Source organism: Lepisma saccharinum, chromosome 25 (assembly GCF_977018435.1).
Source record: "Lepisma saccharinum chromosome 25, izLepSacc3.1, whole genome shotgun sequence".
In the NCBI taxonomy this organism is placed as follows: Eukaryota; Metazoa; Arthropoda; class Insecta; order Zygentoma; family Lepismatidae; genus Lepisma; species Lepisma saccharinum.
Window position 1 is genome coordinate 50957974 of NC_139253.1, and position 20835 is coordinate 50978808.

Consider the following 20835-nt stretch of genomic DNA (forward strand, 5'->3'; position numbering starts at 1 on the left):
ACCAGTATGTGATCATTTTGCACCAGCCTGTAGGCCTCAAAATGCATCAAAATGGCGTTGTCTACTTTGAAACATGCCACGATTCTTGATATCCGTTCTGTAGGCAATAGAAAGGAATGTCACGCCGATTTTGTTACACTGAGGGCGAATAAACTAGAAGCAGACATATGCCTTACATAATACTACATCTTTAATTGCATGCAAAATGAAATTTAAGATTTTGATACATCAAAGCATGTGTTCCTGTTCTACTGCAACCGCCAGAAAAATCTCCATACGGTATCTTCTCTATTTTTGCAAAGAACACCAACTCTATTTGCAATGAGCATGTAAAACGAAATATCATATTAATCTCATGAAGTTTTAGTAAGAAATTAACCATCTACGACATTCCACATACGGAATATGTTTATTGGGATTATAGGCTATATGAGAACTATTATGTGCGAAATATTTCCTTCATCATTGTCACCAGAAGATAATTCTAATTCCAACTCTATTAAAGCTATTTGCGCACTCTTATTTGTAGCATTTTCTTAAGCTCCAAGAATCGAGTAACTCAAAGCCCTTAAAGCTATTTGCGTATGTTCTTAAGCTCCAAGAATCGAGAAATTCGAACACGCTTTTCTCCTACGCAAGTGTCTTCGTGTGGAATCCGTGTTACAGCAACACGCTAGATCCAAACAATGAAAGGGTGACGGTTATGAATGTGATTATCCGAAGTACTATCTCGGCAAAATAAGCCATTCGTATGTAAGCCCGGGTAAAAACAGAGTAACAATATTTTAAAAAATAACTTCTTGTTCCGATATTCAGAAAATGTAATTTTAAAAATTGACGATTACCAATCAAATTGCATCCAGAACAAAATATGATGATTGAATCTTGTAATTACAGAAGAGTAGAGAGGACAATGAAGCGATTAATCAATCAATTTGATTTGTATGTACAGTCACCGGGAATAAAAATGGACACCTAGATCCTAAAGTACTGGCTTCCTTGCAAGGCGTTTTGTGTGTTGGCTAATTAGACGGCGATTAGTAGATTTTAGTAGTAAATTTTCATTGTTAACTTCTACCACAGCTGTAGTTTGGCAACATACACAACACCTTGCAGACAAGCGAATATTTCAGGATCTAGGTGTCCAATTTTTATTGTCGGTGACTGTACTATAATATTTAATAGGATGATTTTCATTGTATTTAACTAAGTTAGTGTAAGGATATTTCTGGTTCTGACCATGTGCTTCTACTACTAGAGTCTACAGTATTATATTTAACCAATATTCTCAATGGTTATTAGTCTAGGGAGATCTTGGAATATTATTTATATAATGGATCAAATATAGTCACTGCAATGTAATACATTCACTGAGAATCAATTGAGGTGGAAAGACCAGGGAAACGCATACAAAATGCTTTCAAACAGGTTTCTACTGGACATACGTGGCTTGAATTCCGAGCTAAGAAAAGATACACGATATTCTCATTAATGTGAAAAAAAAACCGTTGAATTCAAGTCACTAATGTTCACTTCACTTTAGTGTGAAAGTAACGTTTGTTACTCTTTAAGAACTGCTTACACTGCCACCTAAAAACTGCGAGGAGAAAGTGTACCATTGCCTCATGAATATGGAATACATAATTATCCGCCAAGGATAAGTGGTAGATGTCTTCGCCATTTCTGTTATACTCTTACTTGGTTTCTCCAGTAATTGTGGTTAGGTTGCTCTCACAATTTACATGTTACGATGTACCATTATTGGACATAATATGATGTATCATTATTTGAGTTTTTATTTTAAGTTCACTTTTTATGTATAGATATAATAGTGGTTTGAATTTTGGCCTAATAATTGTCTTGAAAAGTTCGTTTAGTGTTCACCTTTTCGAATATTAGTATATTCAAGTTTGTTGTTTTCTGGTGTTTTGGAATTCTTTTGCCGCTTTCCTACTTTTTAAGCTTGATTGCGATTATGAAGTTGAATTATGAATAGATAAAATCCATAGAGAAACAAACACAATGTAACACCACTGTCCACTTACGGGAATCGATCACAGTATTTATTTTGGAGGGGGGGGCGATGAGTCAGGCAGTCAACACGAAAAAAATGATATCGATAGCAAGGATAATCATTTTAATCAGTCTCAATGATGTTAGCATTTAAGTATCAAATAAATTATTTAAAACCCTCGGAAATATATAATGACGGAAATAAAATACTACAAACAGTAATATTTGCAGACGAGCAGATAGTGATGGCAGCAAGTGGAAGATGATCTACAAAGGTCTGTTTTCAAACGTCAAACAATTCTTATAAATTACAACATGAAAATTTCAGAGGATAAAACAAAGTCAATGGTAATAAATGATAAAAGAGCTTTCTAGAGTGAAATAAGTGATAAACGATGTATGTACCTAGGTATGAACAGGCAACAGAATTTGTGTATTTAGGAAGCCATATTTCACAGTGCGAACACCAAAAAGAATAATTTATTAAAACATAATATATTAAATGTAATTTTAAAAAGAAAATTTGGAAAACATATGAGAAAGTAACTTCAAATTAGATACCATAATACAATTTCGAAACCGGTTCTTCTATGCGGTAGCGAATGTTGGACTCTTCGTCAACATGATAAAACTAGAATAAATTGTTCACAAATTAGATTTTTGCCATCTTTAAGTGGAGTAACCTTAAAAGTAAAAAGTAAAAAAGTAAAGTGTTCCCCTGTGCTTAGCACCACGCCATGAAGGCGTATAGGGGGTGTGGGGACCTTACGAGACAAAATTAGAAATGAAGAAATCTGAAATAAATGGAAGATCGAAGCTATGGTGGAACAAATTCAAAACTATTAAAGTGGAATCAACATGTTCTCAGGATTCCAGGTAGCCAAAAGGAAAAAGAAATTTAAGAAGGCTATATCGTCGATGAATGATCAATTTTTGTAGTCGCAGAACGAGCTTTGCTTGCCCAGATCTGCAAGAGGAAGAGCAATGAAGAAAAATTATTATTAACTCAAGATACTAATGATTACATGTAGTATTTGTATCATACACCAAACACATACGTCTGAGTTTTCTAAAGTATTAAAACCAACAAGCTATACATATTTTTAAGCTTCCTTCCGCTTAAAAGAAATATAAATACCTTATCGCATAACTGTTCTAACTGATGAGATGTTCCAACCTTTCTTCCTTACCATCACTTTTTTAAAAAATGTTGCAAACCACGTCGGATGGGCACATTAACCTTGAAACCAGTTAACCTTGAAATCATCAATTAGATCAAAGAATGTTCATTATCGTGCTGTATTACCGAGTGTCACGCTCAAACGACCATTAACTTTCTTGTCGTATACCCAGTGAACCACTGTCAAGTTTTGCACGAAAGCAACTTTCACGTGTTTGACATTTTTATTTCGTACTTGGATTCAACAAGCTATGACGTTTAATTAGGTCATGATATCACAACTACTACTTTTATGGTACTAAATAGATATTTCGAAGATAAAGGTACACACACACGTGGTAACAATGTGCTGATAGAAGTTATTCTGTGACTGGAATGATATTAACATATTCACTCCAGAAAGTAAAAATTAAAAAAACATGCTTCACATGTTGTGTTTATTATTAATCCGGAATCAAAATTCGATTACAAGAAAAAATACTAAAAGAATTCAGGTTTCCTACTATTTAAGGGCAAAATAAATATGGAGACAGAATATTGAACAGGTCGAAAACGAGCTCTCGAATAACTATAGACCTGGTAAATGATACGAAGATAATAATTAACTGAATATTTATAAATTGATAAAGATATGGTAACTTTCTCAACGTAAGTCTTAATAGTTACAGTTTGAAATTCGTATAAGCATATACGGATATGCATATACATATGGTTACATGTTGTAACCATACAACATACATATCCTATGGTTATTATTATGATTTATCAAAAAATCAGCAACATACGAAAATTCTATGGTATAAATCAGTGAAAACACTAAAGGGGGTTAGGGTGAGCCATGTAATTCCATAAAAGCGGTTGCCCTCCTTCTTCTCAATTATTTACTGGCGTCGCTATTGGTAGAAACGATATATATGGTACCATTTGATTTTCTTCTATCATCTTCATTGTAAGTTCCAGAAATGTGAGTTTTCAAACATGCTCTTGTAAGTTACTTTGACGACAATTATAGCTCTACTTAGTGTTCACAAGAAAACTTTAATACAATAACTTGAAAAAATATTGCACAATAATGACCGGAAATATTTTTTTGTTTCCTTGCAGGATGCATAAGCAAGCAATTGGATGGTTGCTCCTTAGCTTGGTAGCGACGTCCAGCATAGCACCAGCTTTCTCTTATCCAAGCCAGGCGGAGGCCAGGAAGTTCGCTGAGAAACCAAACGCCAGTAAGAAGGTTGTTAGTGATAATGACCTTGATCTCCAGGGCAACCAAGTGCAGGTAAGAATCAGTTGTGCAAAACAACTATGACCTGAATGTCAACATTTAGTCTGTAAAGACTATAAAGATGGAGTCACACGTTGCTTTTTAGCGGATCCCTTTGACAACATGAAGTCTGCGTTGTCAGTGAACTTCTTTAAACGCATCTGGTGCACTCAAGTTCAAAGATACGTGGACAAAAATTTTCTTTCACTATTACCGATTATTTTATTATTACATCCTATGCACTTACACGAGGCGATTTTTTTTATTATTATTATTTTACGTCGCTTTTCTGCAACGTTTGGCTAATTGTGACGATGGGGATTAAATAGTGATAAGATTATATGGATGAAGCAACAACCGACAGGGACAGCACAATACGCAATTTCGACATAAGGTTTTTACTGGCTGTGAGTGTACACTCCAGAGCCTCGATAGTCTGCAAAATGCAGTCCGCGGTGTGCTATATGAAAGAGAGGTTGACGTATGGGTATCTTCAGAAAGGGTCATCCCTTACACCCCACTTGCAACATTTGTACTCGTGCTGTTAGACAGGGCTGTCTCTGCCTTGTTGACAGTTTGGATTTAATTTTAGAACTTCATATCGAAAAAATTGTAGATGTTGTATGGTGACAGACAATTTGAGTACACACATCTTTGAACTTCATTGTACGTACACCGATATCCAACTAAAGCAACCATAATATGATGCGGTCAGATAGAGCAAAGAACAAAATCAGCGAGAGCTTGTAATGTCCTTGCCTGAGGTTGCTGCCCTGGCAAACTTATTTCTCAGCTAAGACCATTAAATATCAACTTAAATTTCGAAGGGCCAAATCTCCTAACCTACTACAACTACTACTAATAATAATTTATTGATTCTTTACGATGCACCACGGTGGTTTGAATGCAGAGCTGTATATTTAATGGCAGGTATTGCTGAATATTGATTATAGATTCGATTACACCAACATTTAAAGTAAACGAATCCAGAAGTGGAAAGAACATTAGGACATGATTTGAAATAATAATAAAAAATATCACTACTCAATGAAAACCCTACGAGTTGTTGTAGTGAAATGTTCTGAATATATCTCATATTTTATTTATTTATAAAAATGGTAAAGCTACCCTTGCAGTCATTGCAGCATGCCGTGAAGGCATGTGAAGGCAGGACTTTACACTACATAATTTCGGCGATTTGAGGAGGTGATGTGATCATTACTGCGCTCAGGCCGCCTTAACCCCCTCCATCCCCACGGGGTTACATCCAGGTACAGATTAATTAGAGGTTGGGTGAATCTCAGAGTCGCTCCATGCAGGAACATTAGTGAAAAATTCTCACCTGAAGTCACTCACTCTGGAATGGAACTCTGGTCTCCCGCGTGGCAGTCAGACACCCTATCGACTTTTCTTTAAAGGAAGAACTCCTAAGCTGAAATTTCTCCTGTATTTGTTTTTACCATAAAAAAATTAGACTTAAATCTATACTTTTTCATTCAAGGCACACAAGCACAAACAACCATGTCTTACACAGGACCCCTGAGGTCGACAACTGACTGGATAACCGCGCCTCTATTTAAATATTCACCACCCACTAAAAATAGTTTTATATTCAGAACTAGCCTAGTATGGAGTGCTCATTTCATTATTTAGTATTATGAACAAATATGTGTCAAACTTTGGGGGCTTATTATAAACCAGAAATAATGAAATTCATTGTTTGAAGTTTCAACCTTTCATATACTCGTATTAACGTCTACAAAGGAGCAAAGTTTGATATGCCTGATTTAGTGTGTTTCACATGTTATTAACTATTTCTTAAGCCTGGTTCAGTTTGTTCAGGGCCGTGTACGAAGTGTCTGTTAAAGTGATGATTTCAAACGATTGTATCGTCTAGAAATGAGGCAGAGGGAAGATTTGATAAAGTTTAAAGCAACTTTGTCACGAGTAGAATGCAACAAGTGGTTTCCATAATAAACTTCTGAATGTAACATTCTTCTGCCACAGCGAGCATCACCCTGTTGTATAAAACGTTTCAACCAGATCCGTTTGAAATGCAAGGATTATAGATAAACACTGCTACGATGCGGAAATGAAAAGAAATAGTTTCATGTAATGTTTCTAAAAGTAAAAAAAAGTGTAAGTATCACAAGGTCATCTTAGAATTACAGGAAGAGGAGGTTCAATTTTAGTTTACCGATCTTCAATTCGTATTAATATAAATCTGAAACACATAAATTTGTGATGAGCTAAAAACAACCCTACACGTTGTATACACATGTATACATTCAGCGATTTTCCACTCAGATCCTCTTAGTTCCAAATGGTGCTTTCTAACAACTGTAATGAAAACCCCAGAACACAACATTTGCACAAATCTGAGTGCTGTGCTCCAGCAGTGACGAATCTTATTCCTTCTAGGATGGCTTCTCCTGGAGCAACATGCTGGGCATGGTGATGCAGCTGCTCTTCACTCCAGTGGCTCAGGGACCTAATAAATCAGACAGCATCGATACGGATTCGGTTAGTAATTTACAGCGCATGAAATTGTGTAGATATCACTCTGTATATCGTTGGTGATGGGCACACGTGATCATTAACTCATCTTTTGTGCACGCTAGGATTGGTATAAATATTAAAAATTAAAGTTACTTCTTTAAGAAAACTAAACGCACTATCATTTGTTAAGTGTTGGCGAAGCTTTGCAGCCATGAAATCGATTAAATTAACTGTCCTTGACATTTCCAAAATAACTCCCAAACGACTGAAACTCTGCTACTTTAATCCGATTTTACTATATTTAGCTCGCATTAAAATATCCTAACTCTATGGATATTTTTATCTGTTAGGAAAAATTGCTCTTTCTGATTCATCCATTATAGATCATTGTCAGTGTTAGTATATATGTGTTGATCAGCTGAAATAATTTCAAGAGTAAAATGGGAGGAGGGGTAAGGGATAGCACCGACATACCTACTTCTGATGAGTTTACAAAATATGAATGGAATATATAAGGGTCATTATGGAATTCATGGCAAGTACTTTTTTCCTGCCAAACTGGTGTCAAAACTGCAATGTCAGAATGCATATTTGAAAGGCCGTTGAATGTGCCTCTGAATGACACCACTAAATTAGTCTGGGTCAGTGAAAAATGTCAGGGAACATGGAATGAATAAATGAATTGTTGCTTTAAGTCCACTTTATGCGCAGAAGGGCTAATCTTGACTGGACCTACAGTTTAAAGTGGAATCCGAACCACTGTGCCACGTTCCTCCACCGGGTATCGAACCTGGGACCCCTTAATTACAAGGCGACGACGTTACCATTACGCCATCGGGGAGGCCCTCAGGGGACATTGGAAACTGATACTGTAAGACAACTATCGTTTCAGAAGGAAAACATCTTTTATTACAGAAAGATAATCTACACTGCAATGCTTACAAACTAACATCCTCAAAATAGTCTCCCAGATTGTCCATGATACGTTTCAAGGTATGGGGGAGGGCGGTGAATACCACTAGCTGTATGATAGTCACTAATGTGTTGCACCACTCGTTGTAAACCCGACCAAAATGTCCTCCTTATTCGCAAAGCGTTTCCCACGCAACAGCTTCTTCGCTTTGGAAATCAAATAAAAGTTGCATGGACTGAGGTCTGGAGAATGCGGGGGGTGTTCCGAGATCTCCAACCCCAACTGACAAACTAGTAGTATTCAGAAGCACATCCAACGGGTTTGCAAGCATGTATTCTCGTTTGCGGTTCTGTCACCTCTTTGGCAGGAAAAAAGTAGTTACCATGAATTCCATAATGATCCACAAGTTTGTATTTTATCAGAATCCACACCTTGCCTCTCAGAGGATTATGAACAACTTCAGATTACGGAAATATTTTATTGTGCTACGATCATAGCAGGATTCACGCAAAAAAGAATGAATTTGATACATTTCAAATTAAATGACAACCACATATATTGTGAGAGGAAGCTCCAGGTAATCCTGAAAGCACAAATGAAGCTTTATTTGTATAGCTATGCAATTGACAAATAAAACAAAGTTAAGCTTAAATCTTGTTGTAGATAAGCAGCCCAAAACGTTCCAACTTTATCTGAATGTTACATGCTCTTCGAAAAGTTAAACTAGAAAAAACATGCCATTATGTTCATTCATTGTATCAGTTGGCCAAGTGGGCATGCAACTTAATTTCCACTCATGTACTCATGTAATTATGAGGAAGTATGCTATGGAGTATTGTTTCTTAGAGCCCAAGTGAGCCTTGCAATAAGCCTACTGTAATATCCTAATCGGCAAAAACATTATCTTCTTCCTTCGATATCTACTGTTTTTCCCTGACATGTTGTTAGGCTGACCTCAAGTAGTATCACGGAAAGTTTTACTATATGTTTACTACATGCACAGAAAGTTGTAGGTCAAACTTGGTTGATCTATCAATTGCATCATCACTTTACTCTCGATGAAACTTCTTTCAATTGCACTTCATAGTTATTTTCTTCCCTTAGCCTATCTGTTACCCCAGTGAGTAAGATAAGTGTTGAGTTCCAAGTGTGAGACTTTCTTGTTGGTTGGACTCTCACGTAAAACCGTTGACCAACTCCAAATAACTTTTGTGTTACAAAGTGGACTTTAAACAACCTTCACGTTTCTTTTCCTTGCAGAGCATTGCGCCGTCCCCTTGGGCGAACATCCTGGCCGTTGGATTGAAGATCCTCACGGCTTTCCTTGGCGGTGGCGGCGGCAGCAGTGACGGTATCGATAAAGTAGATAACTCCTCACCTCTCCAGGTAATATTGTTTTCATTTTAAACCATTCTCTAGCTTGAGGAAAACATCGTGTTTTCTTTTATTCAATCACATAACGCATTGGGGATACAAAACGGTATTGAAATCAGCAAATCAAACAGTCGGAAGAATCGATGAGGAACAGATTGTCATCGATAGATATTAAGATTTTAAAATCCGACTATTCTTGTATAAATAATATTTAAAATGTTGATTTCTAAACTATAAAACAATTACTCTGCAGAGAAGCAGAATTTCATTACCGTGTAAGGTTGGGGATTATCCTTTCTAAGCTGAGTATTCCTCCTAGATCTTCCCATCTACTATTATTATTTAGTTCATTTTTCTGTTAGAATTAGAAGTGTTTTAATATTGATCAGTGCTTATTTTATCTGTCTTACACCACATAGCTATAACTTTTATATAGCAAGCAAAAATATTAGATAATATAGTTTATGAAAATATATGCTTACTTATCACTGCTTAGTGACTCACGTGCTGATTCGTAGTACAAGCTTGCATATCTCTTTTCTCCTGCACAAAAATATTCGAAAACTGTGACACGTTAAAAATATTTACATCTAATGTTGGTCGTTAGTTCAGACTGACAGGAGACACCTACTACTAGACATGTACAGGTATGACAACCACTGTATGACTGTGCAGTGTGACTGATTGTATGAAAGAGCTGAAATTGAACAATGCTATGACATCTGACTTCATCCTGCTTTTCTCATTCTTGAAATTCTACATATTTTCTTCTCAAACTGTGTCGTATTTCTTCATTTTTGTTCCTAAGAAAAGTTCTGTATCAGAAATATTTACACCATCAAAATTGTTATGAAAAACCACCTCAGAATTCGTATTCCTCAATAATTGGTACTTTCTCTGTGAATAATTTCCTTTCTATCTTCTGAGGAAAGACCATAGAAACTATAGTATTCCCATTTAACTCATATTACCCTCTATATTAATTTCATATGAAGTATCATAATGCTTATTAACACTTTCTCGCTTGTATAAATATTGCATGGAAGTTGTTTAATAAATGTATATTACGTACTTCATTGAGACATTTAGACAGAGTTGACAGTGATGGCATGCGACTGAACGTGTTGACACACGCAATACAATTTCAAATATTATCATACTGATGAAAACACGTTCATCCTGGCGAAATATACCAACGTGGCGACGCAGGGATGAATTATTCTGGCTCTGCAAAGAGGGTATTTTGTTCGAATCTTAATCGCAATCTAGGTTGTCAGTTTTTTTTTCTTGTTGAAGCAGAGCGACGATAAGATATAGTTGAATGCCAGAAGTGCCGTTTGTGTCCTCTTTTGTAGCGTGTGTAGGCCTATTAACTGTTCATGCCGTTCCCCTTGGGTCCCTCACGACATGCGCTAAGGGAGAGAGCGTCGAGACCCAGAGAAACTCATCTCCTGCACACTTTCAGATCTCTTAATCATATGACGATGCACGATGTACGTAAATGTACCGTTAAAAAAAAACAAAAAAACAGTTACGTCGCGTGTGTCCTTATCTTTAACAGACTATTACCAACACAAAATCACGATTCTAAAAATAATAAAAACCTACTACTTAGGCTTCGCGGCTTTCATTTCTTACCTGATCGAGGATTAACAATTCTGTTGAATCCCAAATTACTATTGCTCTTTAACATGTGCAAATTAATAGTCCTGACATCCTGATAATGTTTTCTTTTTTAAAAAATGACAACATCACACGAATTCTAAGAACTAAATTTTGTAAGATGAATTATAGAAAAATTGTATTTTTAAATTACAATATTACATTAATCCTTGCATGTTAAGTAATAGTACAGAGTTTTAGTACCTATCGCTAAAAATTATCACGGACGTAAAAGAAATGCAATACTTCAGAACAAATTTTAGCAAATTTCAAGACTGGAATAAAGCACGAGAAAGAATAATTCTGATAACTGAGTTCAAAATTTTAGGGCAATGTTACGTTAATAACTGATGAAAATTATATTCAATATCTGAGATTAAAGTTAACTAATCGATGGATGAGTTTTGTTAATTCGTTGAAGAAAAATGTGAGAGTTGGTTATTTATATTATCCTTGTAGTGTTGTGATCACGGTGACTTTCTTCTTCACAGAATGACATGGACTTTTGAACGAAACAAAATAATATTTGACATTCACTCCTGTTGAAATTATGTTCAGGCCGGTTTCAAAGTATTACTACAGGGCACTCCTTCCAAATAAGTAATATCATTTTCTCAAGAGGGGATCGAAGCGATCAGTCGACCCCTCCCCGCTAGAGAGCATAATTCATTTCATTAAAAAAAAGTATTATTTTGAAATTCGAAAACAAAATACTGCACCGCTAATTAAATTGTTGTGTCCTAATTTGCGAACAATGCCTAAATCATCCTAATTCAGAACACATAAAAGTTAGAAATAATTTCATGTCCTAATTGCGAACACATGAAACTGAAAAACCTGTTTTCATAAACATATAAGGTAGCGACGCAAAGAGACAGCTGGTATGACTAACAACAATAGCGAACCTTATTGACTTATCATGGTCTTCTGCTTTGTAAATCCCTCCAAGGCCATTTCACCCTTTCAGTCTGTCGACGTAATCTGACTTTCATTCGAAAACCCCTTGGTGCCTAAGTGATGTGAAACTGCTTCAACAGGAAGCACCGGACAGATAATGTAGTGGAGGGATGGAACAGCAAAATCAACAGTGAGCTAGGTGATCCACATACGAGAGTGAAAGACCTTATAAAACTTAAAGGCTGAGGTAGAAAGGTCTAATGGCATAATTCTTAGGATGGAAATGATCCTGGAAGATGTACAACGGAAGGGAAAAAATGTGTTCTTGTTTTTTTGGCGAGGAGCACTAACAAGTACAAGGAGATTGGTGGAATCCTAAATTTTTAAGAACAGTGTCACATGTTTTGAAATTTGAATTTGAAATTTAGGTAAAGTTAATAATTGTATTATTAAATGAAGAAGCTGTGTTTAGTTAAGAAGTGTGCAGTACGTACGTATTCCTATAAACAATAGGCCACACTTTTATTATTAAATTATACATACTTTGACGACTACTTTAATCATGTCGAATTTTCTATGATCCAACAAAACACTGATCAGTCTCAAGTCTGGAACTGAGTCCCTTTAAAAAAGAAATCGATAAATAGACTCGGGAAGTGTGAGAGAAAGTTGTAGGTCCCAAGGCAGAAAAATGTGTTCGCGATTAGGACATAGTCCTTCGAGTTTGTTCAGGCAGCAAGTGTTTACAATTAGGACTGTTCGCAATTGGGACGACACCAATTAAATTCTAGCAAGATACAAGTAAAAATGAGTTAACTATAAAAAATGAGTGTAAAATGTAGGAACCATCAGGTCTAAATTCCAGAATTGGCATGTTTGTGTGAGAGATCACGCCACGTAAACTTTAAGACTAAAATTTCCCCCTAACTTTCAAATATCTTACTTGAACGTGGTATGTAAGAATTAATAACATAATAGAATAATTGTGCATTTCAGTGCCTTGTGTGCATATAAAATAAAACGGCTGTGTCAAATATTCATTCACTTATCTGATGTGCCGAACATTCATTTGGTTTATTTACGCTTTCCTTCTAGTTTTGACTAATCGCAAAGATGAGGATGAGTGGTAATATAATGAAGTTAATGAAGGGACACTCATAAACAGGGAACGGATTTATATGTAGTAAAAATGTGCTAAATATGTAAATACATATTTAGTTATTTTCACCAAAATATAGAGTTAAATATGGACTTAAAATTGTAAAAATTTACCTATTTAATAATATAAGACACTATACGAGCTACATAAAATACAATACGTTTACATTGACATTAATTGTGAAACAATACAAAATGTGTTTTCATTTTCTGTATCCCAAACATTGAATAACAAAATGTTGCTGTACGTGTGGAGTGATGCTTGAGCCCTCATTCTTTATTGTCGACAACAATTGTAAATAAACAGGAATTCGGTCACTCGAGGACACGTAGTTATTGCGCGAATATGGAGTGTATGTTGAGAAATGTTCTGAAATATGGAAATATTATGTAAAAATAACTAAAATATGTAAAATATGAACAAATATGGAAAATAAAAACTTAATTTTTCGAGTCTACATGCCATGATGCACAAAGATAACTGATTTCAGCTTCATTCATAATTATGTATTTACATACATTCCCCGCTCATAAAGAACACCCACGCCCATTCCGGCATTCGAACTCCGGGACCCGTGGTGTCGTAGCGCGCTGTGATAGTCATTCCTCCAAAGAGGTGGGCCGAATAGAATAAAGATATACGAGACTATTACTAGTTAATAATAATATTTATGTTATCATTATTATGTCTACTATTCATTTTTCTTTATCAACGGCCTGTCCCTATTCTAACAAAAATGTCTGGAGTGACCGGCTAAGATGGAAACTGTCTTTTTCCTTGCACAAGTCAACTTGGGAGAATCTAGCCTAAAGAATTTCACGTGGGCTTTTCCAGTTCAGTATTTAATCGTGTTTTACGTGGATGGCACTCGAGGCAGGTAGGCTCGTGGGGAAAAAGTAATCTTGACTCACATAACGGGATCTCCTAGCCACCGTTCCAGGGTTTGCAAGGTGAACGACCCGGCAACCGCGGGAGAATGTAGGTCGCGGACGGACTGCTGGAGGCAGCGGAAAGAAAGTATTGTGGCCAGAACTAGTTATGTGATGATTTTCACGCTACGAAACTCGAAAACGTTTATTGTTAGCTGACCCTAAATTGCAGCTCTACGCAAGTTCTTATTGTCACGTGAAAAGAGTACGTCGTTGACCCATATAAGCAACCTTCTTTCTAGAATTCCTGAAGAATGTGTTTTGTACTGCTTAGTGGGTGGGTGCGGATTGATTTGCTTCGTGGATGAGTGCTTCAACAGTTGGTTCTCAAACTCCAGTTTCCAACAACACTTCTTCTCTTACCTACAACAAATATAGCCAGAACTGATGACAAATTGACTGACTCACCAACTCACACATATAATGAAAAAATCTGATCATTTATTGAGCGTTATCCTCACCGTCAAGGGGTGTAAGACATTACCCTCTTCGTGGACACCCACATATAGAACTCTTCCTGGGCTGCATTTTGCAGACTAATGAGGCTCTGGCGTCTGGACTCACAGCCAATATAACACTCTGTGCCACTTTTGTTTGCGATTGTCTATTCATCAATTTCAACTTTTTCGTGATTATCCAAAACTGGCAGAAAAAACAAAATAGAATAAAAAATCGACTAAGCTTAACATCAAAACAGCGTGTTACTCGGGGATAACTCCATCTTTGATGATGTTTTACGCATATTAATTGGCGAATTGATTGAAGAGGCTGAGAAAGATGAAATGAAAACCTCAGTCAGGATGCCTATGCCATAACTCGTCTCCTTACTCTAAAGCAGTTCCTGTCTTTTGCCCAATTTAGCTGCAAATATCTTGTAGATGTGTGCACATAGGAAATATTAATATTACAAAAATAAAAGAACTGTATCAGGGCTAGAGGTCTGCACGGGCCTAAATTGTAAGGCCCGAGTCCGTCCCGGCCCGAGGAAATGAAACCCGAACCCGACCCGAGTCCGATAATAAGTAAACATGAGCCCGGCCCGAGCCCGAAAACATAATTAAAATTACTTTCCAATTCAGCATTTGAAAAAAAAATGGGCACTGTTGTACTTCGTGCTCCTATTCTCATTCTCGAAGTAAACCATAATTTCAATAATTAAAAATTATTTTTCGATGAGAATATTCGCTAACAAAATAGCCACGAGGCCCGGGCCCGACCCGAGCCCGAGAAGTTCTGGTTATTTATGGCCCGAGTCCGGCCCGCGGGCCGGGCCGGGCCTAGGCCCGAGGGCCTGGCCCGAGCCCGTGCAGACCTCTAATCAGGGCACAAACATTTTAGTATTTCCGCTTATCGTTTCTTCACAATATAAACGAGCTAACTGCAAAATGTGTCAAGTAAGTGATAAATGCGTTCAAAGAACGTGACTCGTGTTCAGTTAGCACAGTTCAATAACTTGACGCTCCCTTGAGTTCGCGTGACACGACGTTTGTAATCATTCTACCGTTCTTGTTAATTACCCAATTAACTTGAAACTCTTCCAAATATTTTCCTATGGTCATTTTCTATGGTGTTACTTCAATCTATTGGATAAATTACCAACTATTTTTCTGGTCATGTTGTCGAGGCATCTCTTCGCAAATAAGTTATATCCCGACACAGAAGTGTATGAACCATGCAATACATGGTCCAAAAAACTGAAAAATTCTCGATTTTGTTCCACGATACACTTATGTAACAATTCCATTTATTCTTCAAAAGCAAAATTTTCATGTTGTACTGGAAATAAAACTTTAAACTAGAGATAGGTTAAAAGCAAGAATGCAGAGACATTTTATGAAATGATGTACTGGTTAGAATATCGAACCAGAGATTCGGGGTTTGAATCCCGGGTAAGTTGCTTCATTCCTTTCATCAATAAATCATGAATTGTTGTTTTTTATTCCTTTCATCAATTCAACATTCTGATACACGCGATTAAAAGAAAGAAGAGACAGGCGACGTAAAATTAAAATATAGTCTACATGATAAACAATTCTTTAATATTATAATGTGACCAGTCAGTACTGAGAAATAAATATTCTTGGGTGATATTATGTCAGATTATTTCATACTTGACTGTAGAAAAAATATATTCAGTGACTTTAAAAGAAAATGGAATTCTGGTATTTAATATGCCGGTATTGGTATGAAAGGGATGTGTGAATTTGAGAAAAAAAAGTACGTCTTCCTTTTAATTTTGTACATAATTTAAATAGGCCCCATAAATAAAATTGTTGTAACGTGTCCACTCAGGAATCATGTGCAAATATAAGTGTAGATCGCACGATATATATATTATAGTGCTCGTGCTTCTTGTAGTATTCATATAAAATGTTCAATATTTAATATCGAGGGACTCCACAAATGAAACAACCAAGTATGTTGCGTTCCCGTCGTAAACTGAGCACTTGAAGTTCTACAATATTTGATCTGTAAAAAGAAAATGTTTATCTGCTTTTAAAATGTAGGTTAAGTTTCCAATCTCCTCTTCAAAATATCTTCCTATTCTTTGATCTTTGCAATAGGATAGAAGCACATAAGTGAGCTTATTTTCGGGTGCATGCTCCTTCAGTATATCTATATGTATGTATGAGGGCTTTAAGAATGAATGTGACCTCTTGGTTTCGGTGTGTCCAGGGTATCCTGACGGCTGTCATCTCGACTATGCTGGGAGCAAAAGATCCGGACCAAGTTGCTACGATGGCTAAGCAGGCAGGAGAGGTAAGTGCTGCTTCGCACCTTTCAACGCACCCTTGATTTTTCTTCCACTCTTCAGCAAGGTATTGTATCATTCATGTTACTCACTGCTGCACCCACTTTGCTACCACGCTATGCATATTATATAGGCCGTGAGGTGTAACGCTTTCTCGAAAACCTATGACGTATTGGTGTGCCTGCACGGCGAGCAACCAATTAGCATCAGCATTGCTGAAACTATAATTGATTAATGTTTCTAAGGGTGCACTTATATATTTATAGGAAGGGGAAAGAGTTATATTTCAAGAACTATAGTTAATTACAACATGGTCAAGGTCAAATGCACATTTCATCATTAAAGCAAATAGATCGCAGAGTAACAAAAATAGTTTAAGTGACTATTTAGAAAATATATAATCGTTTCCGTAAAAACGATAAAAACAAATATAATTTTCTTAATTATTTCACCGATTTTCTGCATTTAATTAAATGACAAGATCGTGTAAATAGAAGGGTAATTTCCTCTCTAAATGTTATTTACACAAAATTGTTAAAAATATAAATACATAATCAAGTAAAATAACTTTCATCGCACAAAAATAACATATATGTTTAGTTTGAGCGAAACGAAAATTAGAGTGTTGACTCTGTAGACTTTACCAGTTAGAGTTAGTTGATAAAATATTGAATTGTACGAGTTCACGTGAACGATAAATATTTATATAATATATTTTTATATAATAGAGTGCTAATTCCTTCTCCATTCGTTCCTGAATGTTGAAATGTAAAAAGGGGGGTGGGCAATTGAACATTTAAAATCAAATGCTTCATATCTTACAACAACTGGCTTACTTTCGTCATGTGGAGAATATATCTTCTCGTACAACAAAAAGCTTAATAGACACAACATTCAACATTTGAAAAAAAGTTTTTTATAAAATTACAAAGCAGTTAATATATAGACTCAAGCAGTTCAGATCGTTAACAAAATCTACAAAGAAAGAAAACTTTTAAACTTTTATGTAAAAATAATAACCAGTAATTTTAAAATACTAAGACAAATGTGTATATACACACATTAGATTAACATAAGCTTCTATAACAGTGCAAATAAAAGTAGTAGTGTATATTTTGCACCATTTGGTTACAGGTTTTCATTCACTAAACCAATTAATATTTGCAATTTCCATTACCTTGATTACTTCTGATCTAATATAACTTTCTAATTCTAACTTTCTTCTGCTATCGTAAGGTTTGAAGCAACACAAGTTGCAAAATGCATTGTATCTTCTTAACAGTTCTTTAGTAACCCGTTTCTTTTAAATAAATGTCTGCATATTTAATATTTTAATCTTTCTTAAATATCTTATTCCCTTCTTAAGGATGTGACTCGTGATATTTTGCCAGAGAACTCTCTCTGAAAAGCTTAATCTTAATATGTATTTTTATAAGTGCTTGTTAATTGCAAATTACATATTTTGAGCGATGGAGGCTTCAAAAAAGACACATGTTTATTAATGATGATGCAGCTTTCTAAAAAGTACTACCAAAAACATATATCATTAGTGGGTTTTTTCGGAGATGTTTCCTAAGAACAAGCTAAAGCAAAGCATTATATATTATCATCTGTGCTTCTCAAAACATATGTATATAATTTATATAAGATATATACACAAGCGCTCCAAAAAAAATATTCGTCGATTAGATTAATGCCTAAACTGTACAATTATTAATGATAGATACAAAGTAGATATTTTGCATGCTGTGATAAGTATCTCGTTGCAATTACCTCTCTATACATATGACTAGCTGAGAGAAAGTTGATAGTCACTTGCTTTGTGGAAACAAATACCCAGCAAAAAAACTAACCGGTTTTTCTTGTGATGCAGATACCGCGTAAAGCGTTCCGGCTACAAAAGCGCTTGAATTAAAATAATAATAACAAAAAAATCAAGAACAGTGAATAATGAACACTACAATACTCAGTTACGTAAACGAATATTATAATACGACAAAAGACATGGAGTACATGCATCATGCACGAAAATATTACAGCAATTGAATGATGTAGACAAAATAACTCAAAGGCTGGAAAGAAAGCCTGAGCGTTTTAAAGACTAATATTTCGACCAATATCAACAATCTGTACAGTTGATGGCAGTGCCTCTCCTCACAAATTACACGTACAGTATAATTGTAAGCCAAATGTTACACTATTAGGTTCATATTAGTTCAAATATTATCCGGCTTGAATTGCACATTTATTGTGCTTTCTCTTCATTCATGACGTAATGGAGACTATAAACGCACAGGGAAAATATACTAACATGATAACAGAAGCAAGTGTATGTATGCGTGCACTGTCAAGTTTTTGTTAGAATCTGTGTGGATAACCGAAGCACTGTATTGTGAATGAAGGTTACACATTTACACTTCGGAAACAAAGTATACAAAGCAATATTTTTGTGCACTTACACCTTAACCACTGAAAAAAGCTTCGTTAATCGTTATTCCAATCTGTTCTGTTTCTGCTTCCAGTTCATCAACATCGTTGTAAACCTACTGGATGCCTTGAAAACTTCCTTCAGCCACAGGTCCATGGCAGCAAGATCCATTGGCAAGAAAGACAGTCTGTCAGAAGCAGCGATTGCAGGACTCTCGCTCCTCAAGGTAAAGAATATTGAAACTCTATGGCCTATCTACTTAACTGGCAATAAAAAAGAAACTACTCTCTCATTTTCTACAACAATGGCCAAGGCTAAAATTATCATATAATATTTCCTGTTGCTTGTGTTTTTGTGAAGTTTGTCCTCCTACATATAAAAGATTTAAGGATTTAGTAATTTAGGAGAATATTGCAATTACAAATTAAGAAACTATCGCGCTAAAGTTCGTAGACTATATGACCTTCATAGGGTAATGATAAGAAGTAATGGAAGGAGAAAGATAATACTACAAGTTTATATACTCGGTAGATAAAAAAGCCTTGCAGGAAGATAATATGGGAGTCAGGTATGGGGAATGTTGAAAGATGCATGTTAGATCTACGATTGTGTCAGACCCATGTTTCAGAAGAACAAAATGCCAGCACCAGATGGCTTACAGAAGTACTTGAGCTTTCAGTTCATATGGATTTAAAGACCTCTTAAAATTATTTCAATGGTGTAAATAATGGTATTTTTACATGTTGCTACTTCCAATTGAAGAATAGCATATGTATCTTAATTACATGATTACACCAGGCAGAATCAATTGCTAGGAAAACAGCATATTATATGATAAATATCCTGATTATCTCTATAAAATCGTCAAATGTGTAGCAACTGGATCAAAAAAATATTGTGATGTTTTGTGTCCTTGAATAATTTACATTGACGTGATTCTTGCTGCCTATTTCAGGACCATACATAAACATAAACCATTCTGTATGAATTAATTCTCTATTATGTAAACTAAAGTATACCAACACACTTCTTCTGTGTGAATAGAACGTCGCAACAACTTAAGAATGGACCAAGAAGAAAATTTTTGTTTGGGTATATACATTTGGATTAAGCACTTATTTCTTCATCCACTTCAATTCTGCAATCAATTTTTATTTTGTTTCTTTGTAGGGTTTCGTGAGGACGTTTAAGACCAGTGATGATGCATGCGTGCACAAGTACGTGTGTGAAGCAAACAGAGAATGTTCGAGAGAAACTCAAGGATCAGGCTTCCTTTATTGCCAATTGGGAACGTAAGTTTAAAACTCGTTAATATTTAATACGAATGTTATTATTATTATTATTACTTTATCTCGTAAAATTTACGGACTAACCACATTTTAAGATGTATGTGTGCGTGTAGTCATATCCTACAGAGATAAAGATAAGAGAGGGTAGAAAACAGGTTAAAATTAAATATAAATATAGCTGATACACGATATGCTGAAATAACGACGAACGAAGAAAATTTGCCTGCAATTATTTTTAAAATATGGCGACAAGACTTTTTGACAAAATCAGCTGCAAATGACTTCTTATGAACACTATTTTTTTAAAAAAAACAAAAAAAAAACGAATTACCCACTTTGAAGTTATTAATGTGTAAACAATGTTTTGAGATTTGCAGTATGAGAGGTTTCCACTTTAGCAGCTTTTTCGAATGTTGTTTCAAATATTATTTCGCTCACAAATTGTGTTCACGCCTAGAAGTTATAAGTATCTTGAA

General features: G+C 35.6%; 1 protein-coding gene across 3 annotated transcripts in view; it reads left to right on the plus strand.

The window, feature by feature from the left end:
• LOC145978609 (uncharacterized) overlaps positions 1–20835 on the plus strand; it is a 37513-nt gene that overhangs the window by 14312 nt on the left and 2366 nt on the right. Inside the window, exons 2-7 of one of the 3 annotated variants that reach the window (XM_083111333.1) lie at positions 4298–4472; positions 6879–6980; positions 9130–9255; positions 16567–16650; positions 19165–19296; positions 20241–20362. In XM_083111333.1, the coding sequence (XP_082967459.1) occupies positions 4299–4472; positions 6879–6980; positions 9130–9255; positions 16567–16650; positions 19165–19296; positions 20241–20362 (740 nt within the window). In that variant the 5' untranslated portion in view covers position 4298. The remainder of the gene's footprint in view (positions 1–4297; positions 4473–6878; positions 6981–9129; positions 9256–16566; positions 16651–19164; positions 19297–20240; positions 20363–20835) is intronic. The other 2 variants (XM_083111334.1, XM_083111335.1) reach the window with 2 other exon arrangements.